This window comes from Corvus moneduloides, chromosome 2 (assembly GCF_009650955.1).
Source record: "Corvus moneduloides isolate bCorMon1 chromosome 2, bCorMon1.pri, whole genome shotgun sequence".
Taxonomy (NCBI): Eukaryota; Metazoa; Chordata; class Aves; order Passeriformes; family Corvidae; genus Corvus; species Corvus moneduloides.
In genome coordinates, this window is record NC_045477.1 from 93,704,395 (window position 1) to 93,719,356 (window position 14,962).

At 40.0% G+C, this 14,962-nt stretch overlaps 1 protein-coding gene across 7 annotated transcripts in view; it reads left to right on the forward strand.

Moving 5' to 3' along the window:
• The window catches only part of IL18R1 (interleukin 18 receptor 1), a 28,153-nt gene extending 14,107 nt beyond the window's left edge, over positions 1-14,046 (forward strand). For 5 of the 7 annotated variants that reach the window (XM_032100410.1, XM_032100408.1, XM_032100407.1 and 2 more), the window contains exons 6-13: positions 1,332-1,509; positions 2,408-2,561; positions 3,063-3,125; positions 7,555-7,711; positions 7,894-8,027; positions 8,897-9,058; positions 10,622-10,780; positions 12,406-12,806. In XM_032100410.1, the coding sequence (XP_031956301.1) occupies positions 1,332-1,509; positions 2,408-2,561; positions 3,063-3,125; positions 7,555-7,711; positions 7,894-8,027; positions 8,897-9,058; positions 10,622-10,780; positions 12,406-12,806 (1,408 nt within the window). Of the gene's footprint in view, positions 1-1,331; positions 1,510-2,407; positions 2,562-3,062; positions 3,126-7,554; positions 7,712-7,893; positions 8,028-8,896; positions 9,059-10,621; positions 10,781-12,405 lie in introns of all 7 variants that reach the window. The other 2 variants (XM_032100413.1, XM_032100406.1) reach the window with 2 other exon arrangements.
• The last annotated feature ends 916 nt before the right edge of the window (positions 14,047-14,962 follow it).

Sequence of the window (14,962 nt, forward strand, 5' to 3'; positions counted from 1 at the left end):
TTCATCATAAAAATGATGTCCTAATAGCTCTTCTGAGTCCTGTACACTCAAAAGGCATGTCAAGAATGGTATTTAAGATGATGTACTCACCAGGGATGCTTCTCCATTCCAACTTCTTTGTCCTCTTGGCCTTTCTCATTGAAACAATTCTTGACCAGTTGCACTTCTGGAAGCAATTTTTTTTTCTTTTCTTGGAGGCAGAAAGATTCAAACATATTTATGAAGATATGACTGACATTGGAGGGAAGTGCTCTGTGATTGCTGCTTTTTCTTTGTCAGGCCCTGCTTGTTCAGAAAACAAATGAGAGCTTTATGCACTAATTGCAAAATCTCACCCATTAACTGTCAGAATCTCACCCACTAACTGACAGCAACATATGGCTTTCTCTTAAGCTCTAACTTTGCCAAATTTAAGTCAAAAGTCCTCCAGCTTCCTTTCCCTTGGTAGTCATGTATTTGGATATATCAGTGAAATAACAGCTATAATCTGATTCTTTCAAGGAATATATGGATAGAACTTAGTAGATATCTAAATGACAATCATCAGCTCCCAGATATTCAAAAGAGGTATTTTTTGAGCATATTTGTGTGATCTTTTCTAGACACTGCATGGGATGTGATGCCTCTGCTGCAGAAGTGGTAGTTCCTGACTCTTCCAGTCAGCCTGGGGTGCTCAGCTACTGTAGATCTCTGAGCAGTTCAGACTCAAAAGACAAAGAGATGCACCCTTTCCAAAATGCCTTGTTTTGCAGACATGCTTGAATCCATAAATGATGCTGTGATTCATGAGACTTGTGGAGCTTAGAAATATTTCCAAAATATCAGTGACTATCTGCAGAGTATCAAACAATGATTAATGTTGCTTTATGAACCATATCAGAGTTGCCTGTCTTATCACTTATTTTACAAATATATTTTTCAGTTATGGCTTTTAACCTTAGCAACACTTAGGAAATTAAGCCTGCAGGATCTTTAGCTGATTCAAGGTCCAAGATTCTTTGATGCTCTCATGTAACTGTTCATGATGTCACAGACAGTTGCATCCTTGTTCAGGTCAATGTAGCATATATTGTCATGTTCAATAGATATAATTGTATTGTCAAATGTTTTGCGGTAGTGCATTTAGTTTAGGTAACCTGTTTGGTTAAAGGAAATAACACTTATTTGGGAGTGGGAAAGTATAAAGGGGAATAAAAATAATTAGGTCACTGTAGATGTACTTTTTACCTACCAGATGTATTTGAGAATTTATTTGTGTTTTGTAACTCACTAAGCTGCATAATTTTTAAAAGCTCCTAAAACTGATTTTGCTTTATCTTTTTTTTTCTTAGCAATGGAAAACAAAATTTAACAATTCAAAAATGGACCTTGAATGTACTTGAAAGAAATAAAAGTAGCTGTTTCAACAAAAATCATTTGACTACAGAAATTAAAAGTGCTGGAACTGGTCATTCACTGAAATGCAGTGATTTGTCCATCTATGAAAATGAGAGCATAACATGGTACAAGGTAATTACTGAAACAGTGTCACTGAAATCATTGCCTATAGAAACAAAACATCTGATTACAGGAAATATTAATTGCAAATAAATTTTTAGAAGCATCTACAAACATTGTAAAGCTTTAATTTCTCATGGGATTAGGGCAAAAAACTTTAGACAGGTACGCAAAACAAAGTTTTTGTCTGCCCTCAGATTTGTTAAAAAAATACACCTGTTTCAGAAGTTGTTAAACTCGTAGTTTGGAATGTGCATGTCTGTTTGCTGATTTAGGCAGCAGCTGGTTTAGCCAGCTGCCACTTTGCTGATACAGATATTGTACTGATGCTAAATGAGGTGCCAAGATTTTTATTTTACAGTTGGCATGTACTTGTAAAGTAATTACAAACTTTTCAATTTTTCTGTTTCTGAACACTTTTTACATGTGTAACAGATCCAGTTCTGTTCATTTTTTGGCAAGTCATCACTTTGAGAAGTGCTCCTTATTCCTCTCAGGTCTCCTGATTGGAGTAACAGACCCTGTTCACTCCAAGATCTATCAGTTTCTGGAAGAGATTTTGACTGATTTAGTAAAGGCATCTGGAGTAACCTGGCAAGAATGAACTACAGCCCTGTTTTCTTGTGTTTCAGGGCCTGGGATGATGGGACCATTGATGGATAGGGCCATAGGTCGTTATATTTTCCTCAGTTGCAATGTTCTCAACTTCTAATGGGTTAAATGTTCAGATGTGGCATTTAAGTGACCATGAGTGAAAATTGGGTGCACACCTCTTTTGGGTCAGACACTTGTCATTGAGACAGTGAAAAGATGATGGTGATACTTGTGTCAAAAAAACCTCATCATTTCTTCAATGTTTTGAATGCATGTTTGCTACAGAATAGTATTTTCTGGTTTTATTTTATTGCAGGACTGCAAGAACTATGAACATGAAACAGAGAGGGAACTAAATTTTAGAACCCTAACAGTACAGCACTCTGGGATATATACCTGTAAAATTTTAATCAGTCATGAAGGAAGGATATACCACAGCACAAATACAATTAAACTTGTAGTAGAAGAAGGTAAGAAAGCTTTCTAAAATTTTGAAGCATACTTTTTGGTTCATTTTACTATGGAGATTTTTCATTGCACTTCTCATTTGATAAATATATACCAAGGGGAACAAGTCTGGTAATCTGAACTACTTCAGAATAATTTGAGAAGTAAAAAAGCAGAAGTTAAGATGAAATATAACCAATTTTGGAAGATGTGTTTAGTATGTTTTCCCTGCAGTTTTATTTTTTTTTTCAAAATAGCTGCTCTAAGTAAGTTATTTAAACTTACTGAGAATTTTGCACAAGAGCCTTTCCAACCATTGCAAATTGTACTCTGTATTTATATGTATGTGAAAAAATTCAACAAGACATACTGGGTTTTAAACTACTCAGTAATGCCAGAATCCAGATATTCTGTGAATTAAATTGAATGTTTGTGATTAATTTTAGATATAGAGCACGTATGTAACTTCTACTATGGAAGAATGTAAGTAAGGTTTTACTTCAATAGCCGTACTTCTGTTTTAGATGCAGCAGAGGCTGTAACTTTGGAGATAGTTGGACATCATGAAGAAATTGAAACAGAAATAGGTATGAAATAACACAAAAATGTTTGTGTAGCTACTCTACCTACAGGCTTTTGTTCTGATTTCTTTATGGTTGATGGTCTGGGTAAGTATAACCAAACTAAGAATTGTCTGTGCATCATCCTGTATCTGATCTAACCTCACATCTGGTAATGTTTTGCCTAGTGTATTACATGATTGATATACAAGTACCCTAAATGTACCCTTTCAGAGAGGCAGAAGCTGAGGTTACTGCTACAGCCTGCAGGAGAAAGTGGTGGTGGTGGTAAAACATGTCTCCATGGCTTTCTTTTGTAGCTAGCAAAACCCATGAAGCAATGTATAAAAGATGTATGGTTTACTCAGTGAACAGCAGTAATGAGTAATCACCTGATACCTGATGCGGTCGAAAATGTTATTCTCAGGGAAGTGAGAAGTGTGAGGTATGACGGTCTTGGCAATGTGTGCATGAAGATCTGTACTGTCAAGAGACCTTATCTGTGCTTCTAGCTGGAAGTAGGTTAGATAAAATGATCTGCAGGCTTCACACAGTCTTGGGCAGGATCCAGGAGTTTGCGATTGAGGCTATAAATAATTTTTAAAAACAGAAATTTACCTGTCTTTTTCCTCTCCTGTTCCTGAGGCTTCTCTCTTCTGGGTAGCTAATCCTTCCTTTCCAAAGCTTATCTCCTCTGTGGCTCATACCCATATCTCATTTGCTCATCTAGGACCTCAGATATTAATTTTGCTGCCTTCCTGCCAATACTGCTTGCTAAGTCCTTTTCCCAATGGTAGTATCCCAATCCTATGGTTCCTCATGCCTTCCAAACTCCCAGTACACCCTTCCTGCACATTTCTGTCTCGTTACTGTGCTTGTCCCAACCCTTAGAAGGGTCTGGCATCATATACATATGAACTACCTGTCTTCCATCCCTTTTCTGCCTTGATAAGATCATTTGATAAGGTCATTGAACTCCCTGCTGAGTGATGAGACAGATGGCATGGTAGAGAGGGAAGGGAATTTAGGATGAGCCAGGTCCATGACCTTTAACATCTCTCATTGTTTAAAATGGCGTTCTATAATATTTGCCTCCAAATAGGTCTTGTATATGCTGAAAATGCTAGAGTTGCAAGGTCAATGATACTGGAAGGTTAGGTCTGTGCAACTGTAATTTGGATTTCTAAGGCCTGAATCTGTGATGGCCAGATTTTCAGCTGGATCTTGCTTTGAAGGTTCTAGAAGTCTCTGACAAATCTTGAGAAGTCAATTTTATGTGCTCTTAGAGAATTGCTGTGCAGACCTTGCTTACTGGAAAGTATTTGTGCATGATGCCCTGAACAAAGACTAACATGCACTTTTCCTGGCTTAATAAAGGGCATTCTGGGTGTATTCCCTGGAAATGATGCTGGAATAGCCTAGATGGTTGCAGCTAAATCCAGGTCAGGCTTCCCATATCAGAGTTTAAAAAATCTCACACTCCAGAGCTGCAGTCTTCTGCCCTTATTTTTACCAAGTGTCCAGTTGTCCTTTTAGTTTTGCAATTTCTTAAAACTATCAAAACCTTATGGGGTTGTTCCTGTCAGTTACAGTTAGTGCTTTGAAATGGGACAAGTAGCTGACTGAGTAAATGACTTGTTCATGTATTCAGGAATTTTCAGTTGTGATACTGAGACGATAATTTTCTCTGTGCATGTTCAGCCTGGGCTTTGGTTTTATTCGGTAATCATATATAGTTTACCTGTTACAATGAATTAATCGCTGTAATTCCCCTTACCAGTTACTTACTTTTACCTGGCCCTGGAGCACTGGTGACAGGTTGTCCTCTTATCTTCTCAGCCTGCGGAGCACTGTCTAGTTTATAGAATCATAGAATATCTGAAGTAGAAGGAACCCATAAGCATCATCAAGTCAAATCCCCTTTAGTTTGTTGGGGTCCCTCCCCCGCCATGTAGCCCTGGGAGAGGGGCCCTGAGGGCACAGACACGGGGTTTCCCTGCCCCTGCTCAGCCTCGTTCCCATTGGTTGGTTTGTGTTCCCTGCGCGGGCAGAAGGACCCTTGGTCCCGTGACTGGAACAGTTCCTCGGCAGAGCTCCGGCCATGCGGCTGGAGGAATAAACATCTCTGAAACATCTAGCAAGAATCTGTCTGTCCATATATATTTCCTTTCCACGGGACTCCTGGTTTGATATATGCGTGTTGCAGTATCCCTACTGCAACAAATGGTGGAGAATTGAGAGCAGAACGATCCCCGATCCCTAAGCGACTGATTTGTGTGAGTAAACCCTGGAAACTTTGGACTCCTCTTCTTGGTTTTGCTTTGCTATTCCATATCTAAACTATGGAGGAACCGTGGGAAGACTCTTGGCTCTCAGAGCCGCATATGGACATTTATCTTAAACTTAAAATGATTCTTGAACAATGATTTGTAAATTTTAGCTTGATTCAAGCTCAAAAAGAACTGAAACACTTCCTGGCATGGTTGTTTAAGAACTTTTTCTATGTTTCTTGGGATTTAATTCTTACCAAGGGCTTTTGGAAAACCGTTTGGACACAGTTAATACTGGAGTCAAAATATATGCCGATGGAAGAATATTTTCGTGAATATTATTTAGTTACCGAGACTGTTGAGCAATGTCAGCTGTGTCCTGGCGAAGGGAAGCCTGGCGCAGGGACCGTGCGGCCCAGGCCACGTGCACCGAGCGCTCTGCGAGCAGCAGCGAGGCAGTTCCCGCGCGCGGGCGGAGCCACGCGAGCCGCAGTGTCGGTGGCGGAGCGAGGCGCGGCGGGAGCGGCGGGACCCAGCGGTGCCTGCACGGCCGCGTGCAGCGCGTGGTGGAGCGAGCCCCGTGAACGCCCGGCTGAGAGGGGCGGCGCGCGGGCGGCGGTGGTGGTGGAACGGAGCCGCGCCGAACCGAAACACGCGCTGGAGCAGGGCGCGGGGGGATCGTTGCCCGGGGGCCCGGCCGAGACGTGGGTACAGCGGCCGGCAGCGGCAGCGAAGCTGCGACCAGAGGAGGCGACGCACGGAGAACTGAGCGGCGCGGCCCGGCCCGGCCCGCGCAGCCCCGAACGCGACGCCAGGAAGAGCGCGCAGGCACCAGCAGCCCCGACAATTCCAACACGGGAGCGACCGAAGGAGAGAGCAAAGACGCAGCGAGACAGAAAACAGCAGCCACTCGGAAAAAGGAAAAGATCGTAGTACCTAAGATCTTAGGGATAGTAAAATGGTATAATGTTAAGCAAAATTATGGTTTTATAACAAGGTGTGACAACCAGCAAGACATATTCGTGCATAGAACTGCTATTAAAAAGAATAACCCTGAAAAATGCATCCCAGGCTTGGGAGATGGAGAGGTGGTAGAATTCAAAATTATACGAGGTAGAAAAGGGTCTGGGAGGTCCAGGTCACTGGGCCTGATGGTGTTCCTGTAAAAGGCAGTATATATGCAAAAAATCGTAGTCATGTTAGACAGTATCTCTATTGTAAGTCCCCCCTACAGTCTCCCTTTCCTAATCCCACCTTTCCCTTTTACCCTATGTCCTATTATCCCCAGTGTATTCCCAATCCGTTTTTTCACCCATGGTTTCCCTCACAAAACCATGCTTTTGCCAATTGTTTCCCCAAAAATCCCTTTCCAATGCCGAGTGGGGGATGAAAAGGGGGAGGGAAGAAGTTAAACCCTCTCCTGCCTCAGTTTCCCCACAAAGCATGCTCAGAGAGTCCTGTCTCCCTTCTGTCAGCCCTAAGATGTTCCACAGAATCTGATTGGACATTTAAAGACTCAGGAGGGTGGCTTGTTTTGTTTTGAAACTGTTCTTGTTATGTTTATCCAGTTGTTTTCATTCTCCTTTTATTAAAATAAAACGGATGAGGTGTTGGGGTCCCTCCCCTGCCATGTAGCCCTGGGAGAGGGGCCCTGAGGGCACAGACACGGGGCTTCCCTGCCCCTGCTCAGCCTCGTTCCCATTGGTTGGTTTGTGTTCCCTGCGCGGGCAGAAGGACCCTTGGTCCCGTGACTGGAACAGTTCCTCAGCAGAGCCCTGGCCATGCGGCTGGAGAAATAAACATCTCTGAAACAGCTAGCAAGAATCTGTCTGTCCATATATATTTCCTTTCCACGGGACTCCTGGTTTGATATATGCGTGTTGCAGTATCCCCACTGCAACATTAGTTCTCTAAAGCCTGAAATTCTCAGGCCTATTTAAACTCACCTGGCTGTGATGATTTGTCTGAAAGAAAGCAATGCATGACTGTCACTTTGCAACAGTGCATGATTGCTGAAGACACCACCAGTGCAGGTGTAACACCTGTAAAACATTGAGAAGGGGCTATGAAATCCTGAAAGGTGCACAGCTCATAGGATATGTTGCCTGGAAAGCTGACATTTTCTTGCACTGTGTACATGAATACAACTTCTCACGAGATCTTCTCATGTTACGCTTTTTTTGTAGGTAAAGAAGAGATACTCAATTGCACAGGTTTCTTGGGTTATTATATGCAAGAAGATGCCAGCCTCTACTGGTTAATTAACCAAACGTTTCCAGAACAATGCACAGGTATCCCTGAGAATGAACCTTCAGTATGTGAAGAAGAGTTCAAAAAATTACAGTAGGTTTCCTGAAAATCCTGCATTTAGTATGTGATAATGTCCTACACTTTGTGGAACTGCAAATTCAGTAAAACCACAGTCTGAGGGTTTTCTTTAGAAGCTTTCCCCTCAAAATCTGCCTCTCAGGTAGTTGTAGGTTTCTGTACAGATAGGGTTGCTAACACCATTCCTTATGTTGCAGGTTGGGAAACAAGTTCTATGTCACAAGGCTACTACGGATTAAAAAAGTAAGAGATGAGGACATGCATCATAATTTCACCTGCATGTTGCAAGCTGATGAAAGCACACAGATAAAAATAGTAAAATTGAAGAAAGGTATGGCCTAATCTAGAAAGAATTTATTAATTTTTATTAAGTAATTTTATTAATTATTAATCATGCCAGCCTTCTCAATCCTGAGGGCAGGGTACTCATTTCAAAACACCACTCCTAATATGTCTGTCCGCTTATGAAGGCCCTCATCCATCTGGTGCTGGACATAACAACCCCTGGGTGATTCCTCCTGCTCTCAGACAGGGGCAGAAGTAATCCAAAGCAAAAGAAATGCTGACTACAATGAGCATGTCTTGACAGTGCCTTCATAAAAAAATTCACAAAGATTAAAGTGTTAAAAATCTGCATTTGGAACTAAAAACCCAAAGATAAAATAATAATAATAATAATAATAATAATAATAATAATAATAGTAAAGAAAAAGAAAAGCCTGAAAGAGACTGGAGAAAAAAAATACAAAAATATCTCAGCCAAACAGATTAAAGGGAACATTAAGGACTTATGGATGGGACTGAGAGAGGGGTGAAAGGTAGATAATAACAGGAAATAATAAAGAACCTTAAGGAAACTCATCACAAAAGTGAGTGACCATCAGTTTGGGATGCTGCACATCTATGAGGATCTGTAGTGTCAGTCTTGATCTCACATAGCCTGCACACACATAAATGAACTGTATGTGATTGTGTGCAGGATTGTTTCTCCAGTTTTTAGAGTAATCCATGTTGTGTAGTTCCTCTTCATCTCAGGACTAGTGGCATGTGTATGTGCTTGAAGCATTAGCAGGAAAGGATTCCCATCAACATTGTGTTTTTTTTGAGATGATTTTTAGGTGTCATCAGTATTGGATACAGTAATCTTGTCATATAATACTCTTTGTTAAGGCTATAATTTGCTGCTTTTCTGTTTTACAGGGAAGACCCAAGACCTACCTGTGCACATATTTACCACTGGAATGGTCCTTGCTCTGCTATTTCCGTTTGTTGTTGTAGCTGTGGTGTTTGTGTTTGTGATGTTTAGGGTCGACTTTGTTCTATTTTACAGAGATACATGCAGAAGAGATGATACTGCTGGAGGTATGATTTTGCTAATGCTGACATTGAAATAAGTGTATTGATTAAAAAATAATTTCTGGTAGGTTCTATGAAAAAGCCATCTTTGACGAAGATAATTTTTTTATCTTAAATTCAGGAGCAGTGTGAGAAGAAACAAAGAATATATAAAAGAGAACTTGATGGTCAGGTGCTAAAGTGTGTTGTTATATACATGTGGCAATGACAGCAGATAAACAGAGTGAAGAAGCTTCCTATGGAACACGCAGTGGAGAGGATGTCAGCTGTTCAGATGAGCTCTGTTCTGACATGTTCTTCATCACAAAAGTTGATAGGGGTGGAGAAATTTGCAGTTGTCTATTTGTGATGAGGATGAACACTCTGGAGCTGTCAGATGGATAGACTGACACAATTTTTTTTCACCTCACTGATGCCCTTCAGTAAGGTGAAGGTTAAAATGTTCCCTTGACTGTAGAGGCCATTGCATGTTTATAGGTTTGTCACTACATGCACTTAAGGAGAGCTGGAGTGCACACTACCAGTATCTTAACAGGCACCAGCTCTGTGACCTTCACAGCAAGCAAGCCTGACAATTACTCAATTTTAGGAATTATTTTTCTGAAAATTGCAGTGACAAAACTTGCTGTATATATGGGTCTGATTTTCTTGGCCTTTCTTTGTCTCTAAATCAGCTTGAATATAACTTGAATAAACAGCAGTGGTTGGAGATTTTTCAGTAATGGTTGGATGTCATTTATGCCTGCCAGTGTTATTTATCTAGTTGTTGATGTCAGCTATCACAGTGTACACTGAGTTACAGGGACGATCTCTGAGATCCTGGACTAGGCCACCCTGGAGGAGCTGCCTGTTGAATACTAGGCAATGGATTGCCTATTCCTAGAGCTCTTGAAGGTGTAGGGTTTCATGGACTTGACTTTGTGTTCTCTCTTATGTGGTAAAGTATTCAGAAAGGGAAACAAAGGAGTGCAGTTTAAGAAGAAAAGCCACGTGTGCTGGTGTATCAATCCTGATAGTTGCTCTGGGGCAGTGCGGTGGACCCGGCCTCTGGATCGGTCTTTGATTTCCCAAACCATGACCAGACAAGGCATACTCTCATAACAAAAAAAATTAACTGTTTTTTTCTCTCTTTTGCCAGTACCCATTCTACTTGATACTCTTAGACAAAGTGTAAAATAAATGTGGAAATCTGCGATACCACATAAATAGCAATTTTATCAGGTTACAGACACATTTTTTGCTTCCCTTCATATCTTGAGCTTCACAGGTGTGACATTAATTGGTTAAATTAATCTGATTTTATTTAAAAAGCACTTTAATGTAGAAAGGTAATGTTCTCAAGTATTTGCCAAATGCAATCAGAATCTTTATATCAAAATTAAATTTCTTCAGGACATTTTTTGAATCCCATGAAGAGTGTTTGAAGAGTTTTCAGAGTCTTCAGAAGAAAGAGCAGGAGTTTCTAGATGCTTTGCTACTGAGACACTAAGTTTGAAAACCAGAATAATGAATCAGATACTGGATTTCTAATGGTTGATAACAAGACAACAATTGGTGATTTCTTTTCAGATGGAAAAGAATATGATGCATTTGTGTCTTACCTGAAAGACTGTGCTTCTCCCATTGAAGAAGAGAGAGAATTTGCTTTGAAGATATTGCCCATGATATTAGAAGAAAACTTTGGGTACAAGTTATGTATATTTGAGAGGGATGTATTCCCTGGAGGAGGTGAGTGTATTGAATATTCTTGTCATTGAATAGGCTCATCAAGTTCACAAAAAGGTAAAGTCTATAATTAGAAGGAATTCTGCCATGTGCTGTGCATTGAAAAGATACAGTTTTCATTTAATCTGGACTATGTGCATGCAAAGTTTGCTTGCAAACATTTTACATGTTTTATAGTTACATTTATTAATTAATATACACTTACACACATATGCACACATATATCACTAATTACAAAGACCCAAGATGAAAGGATGAAAGAGCAAACATCGAGAAGGTTAAGATGAGGACACAGAAGGTGTCAGATATTTCACAGTAATATTGCTTTTGCTCTGCTTTTGCCGAGGGCCAGTTAATGTACTCACATTTACTGCACAGAGCAGCTGGTGTTTCTGGTACTAATTATTCTTAGGTAACTTGTATGTTTGCTGTATCTTCAGTGTGGTGGTTGAAACCATATTCTGAATGAAATGGGTGCCATAACAAAATAGAAATAAGAAATGGAATTTTGTTTGGCCTATGGATGTATCTGACATCTGCTTTTTGCAAATGTTTGGATAAAAGGTATTACAAGTTTCCACTTAGTCCAAAGATCTAGTTGAGGAATAGAATTTCATTGTTCAAACCACAGAACAATAAGATCAGTCACCATCCTTCATTAAACAGGATCTTGTCTCCTTATATCCATTCCTGACAAATTTTTCTAACCTGAGAGGTGCCACAGCTCTTGCAAGCCTTTTTTTTTAACCTATTCTCTTTCTTTAAGTATTAAAAAAGTGTTTACTGACATCTTTCAATAGTTTTAGCTTATTTCCTTTTCTCTGGCCTGATCCATTGTGAACATGGAAAATAGAATATTTCCTTCTTTTTACACGATCCTTTGGTGTTGTAATACCCTTGTCAGCCTCTTTTTACCCTCAGTTTTCTCTTCATTAGGTTAGTTCTGCAGTTTGCTTTGCCTTTCTCTACAAGTCATGTTGTCCAGATCTCTGATTTATGCAGACTTTGTCCCATGGTGCTAAAACAAGCACTGGAAGCTGTGCATGAAAATTCAATTTGATGTTTAAAGGGTATCACCATTCACTTTCATTCACCACTTTTCATGCCAAAAGTCATCAATGTGAAACACAGTTGGAACTCCTTCTGCCATCACATGCTGGTCTTCTTCACCTTGGATTACTGGAAATAGATTTGGATGTTTGATGTCATAAAAGAAGGTGCAACCTGAGGGTTACAGAATACTTGGTGAGAGGTTGCTGTTTGTGCCTTTCTGTGGAATCACTCCAATGGTATCTATTAGGAAAGAGCAAAGAGATGTCTGGTTGGGGGGAAGTTAGATTTTGCTGTCACCTTCTATCCATGTGACTACTGCCAGACAGCTGTCTAGGGTAGATGAGATTATTAAGTAGGTTTATATCTGCTCTAGAGAATAAGCTTTGACCAATACTGAGTTAATTTTCAGAGACCCTTAATCTTTTATACACATTAATCTCTTCATAAGGGCAAGATGCTTAAATGTCACTTTATAAGAGGGACATTTCTGGTACATATGTGAATTTAAAAGATAAGTCGATTCATTGCCTATCTTTTCAATTGAATTTAACAATAAATTTATCTTTAATTTGCAGCGTTTGTTGATGATATCAATTCATTCATTGATAAAAGCAGAAGATTAATCATTATACTGAGCCAGAACTACGTTTCTGACAGAGCCATATATGAACTTGAGAGTGGACTGCATAAAGCCCTAGTTGAAAGAAAAACTAAGATCATATTAATTGAATATATGCCTGTAAGTGACTACAATTTCTTGCCAGAATCACTGTCACTTTTACCATCAAAGAGGGTGGTGAAGTGGAAAAAAGATAAATCTCTTCCTGTGAATTCCAGATTTTGGAAAAACCTTCGGTACCTCATGCCGGCAAAGCCTATCAAGATAAAGACCAAAGGGCACTGTAATAATCTTGGCTTAGGCTCAGAAGCTGCTCAACCACAGACTGAGGGCTGTGACTTGAACACAGTTGTATAACAATTCTGGAGACAGAAGATGTAGCAGAAAACTGTATGTTTTGCTAACTAATAGAACCAAATAAACTAATATTTTGGGAAATAGTGTTGATTAAGAGGCCAGCTCTGAGATCTGAGAAGAACACAGAAGTTGCTGCAGTGGCCAGGATGATGTTAACCCCAATCATTAAATCTTATTCCAGAGAAGGTTTCCTCAGCAATCTACATAAGGAGCAGAAGTTTCATTCTGCTTAGGACTTACCATGTGGCATGAAGCACAATGAAAAATATTTTTATTTCACAGTTTTCAGTAATGTAGAATGCTACTTGTTTTACTTGCATATACTTTTTGAGGCTCTTCAACAAATAAACCAGTACTTACAATCTCCTATTGTTAGTTAGATGCTCTTTGTTTTGTATTTTGATGTTTTCTAAGGATTCTAAATGTAAGTAGGCCCAAATAGCTCCCGTGTTAAAGAGCTTGGCATGCAGGCTTTGGGCAATATCAAGCAGGAAAAAACCCGAACCAACAGAGAAAAGGGAGGTTAGAAAGAGTAGGGCAGTTTTGGATGGTTTAATGCCCTCTATAAGAATCAGCCACTTTAAATTGAAATTGAATTTGCCGTGGATGCCCCCTCACCTCAGCTCGGAGAGACAATGTGACTGCCTATACGTGCTACGCCTCATGAAGCTGTACCCTAAAGCCTGTGACACCATACAGAATTTGACTGCCCTGAGATTTTACAGAATAACAGAGGATTATACATAAGGAAGGTTGAAAGCTAAATGGTATTAACTCCAAAGTTCTTTGAATGCCAGCAAAGCAGACACACTTTGAATGATTCAACATCTGTAAAAGGAGAAGTATTTTTGCACAGAAGGGTATCATGACACCATCACTTAATCTCTGTAGGTGATCCTCGCTGCCTGTGATGCAGTGGAAGAGGGAGACAAGGGAAATTAAGGATATGCATACTCATACTAATGCCAGATGTTGTTCTTATTGCTCTTATACCCTGAATTACTGACATTTATCAGGGCTTGGAAATGCCTGCTTTCTCCTTGCCAGTCCGTAGAGAAAAGGAACTGCTAATATTACTTTTTTAGACTGTAGTTGTGATGATTTGCCTGATCATGTGTATGTCAATGTATAAGTGAAGTCACATGATAGTTTGTTTGAGGTAATGGGTCATTTCAATGATTTTTATTGTGGGTTTTGTTCACTTTTGCACTTAATAAAACTTTTAATTTCCCCTTCTCCACATCTGTGGCTTCCATTTTTGCTGCAGTTAGACAGAAGTAATATTGTGAATGTGTGTTTTAAGGTCACTTATAGAATCACGGACATATGTCTTGGCAAAAGCTGATTTAGTATAAAAGTGAAAGGCTGAAAAAGTTCATTGGCAAGGTCCACTCTACTACTTACTAGATGGCTAAAGCAAACAGACAAAAATCAGACTAAAACCTAAAATCAATCAATCTAACCCCAAAGTCAACCCAAAAATTATCTGTGGGAGTGGGAGTGGGGGGAACAAAAGAGTTAGGGTAGGAAAAGGTAAAAAGGAATAAGGAAGACTTTCCCATTTAGGCGCAAGGTTCAAAGCCACAGCTAAACCGAGCCACAGTCTTGACCAATAGTTTAGGCCTAAAGATTTAGCAGCACTCAATCGATAACTTAAGTTAAACAATTTAACAAAAGATTAATATAGAATTGACTACAGCATGACCGTAGCTCATTTACAGGCCTAGCTTACAAATTTAAATACCTTAGGAGAGCACCATTCATAGTACATTTGCTACAGAATATTCACACTCTCATGCCCACAGACCTAGAGAAATATATATGAGGTATACCTGTGAAAAATGCCCCTCGAATTCAGTGATGTGCTCACATCAGATGCCTTTGCATCTTCTCAATGGACAAAGAGTTGAGCCTTGAGCAGTGGGGGTGTCAGCCCAGGATCTGCTGTCGTCTGGTGATCCTCCAAATATAGCAGGCTTGAGAGTTCACTGGCTCTGAGAAGGAGGTTGCTGGTTGCAGCTCACTGTGGTCCAGGAGAGCTCAAAGGGTCCTACTTAGGACTGCTCTTTATAGCATTGAAGAGAGTAGGCTTTAGTCATAGTAATTTTCCCTCCTGGCCACAATTTGGGTTGGAAACTTTCTTCAAGAGAGCTCAA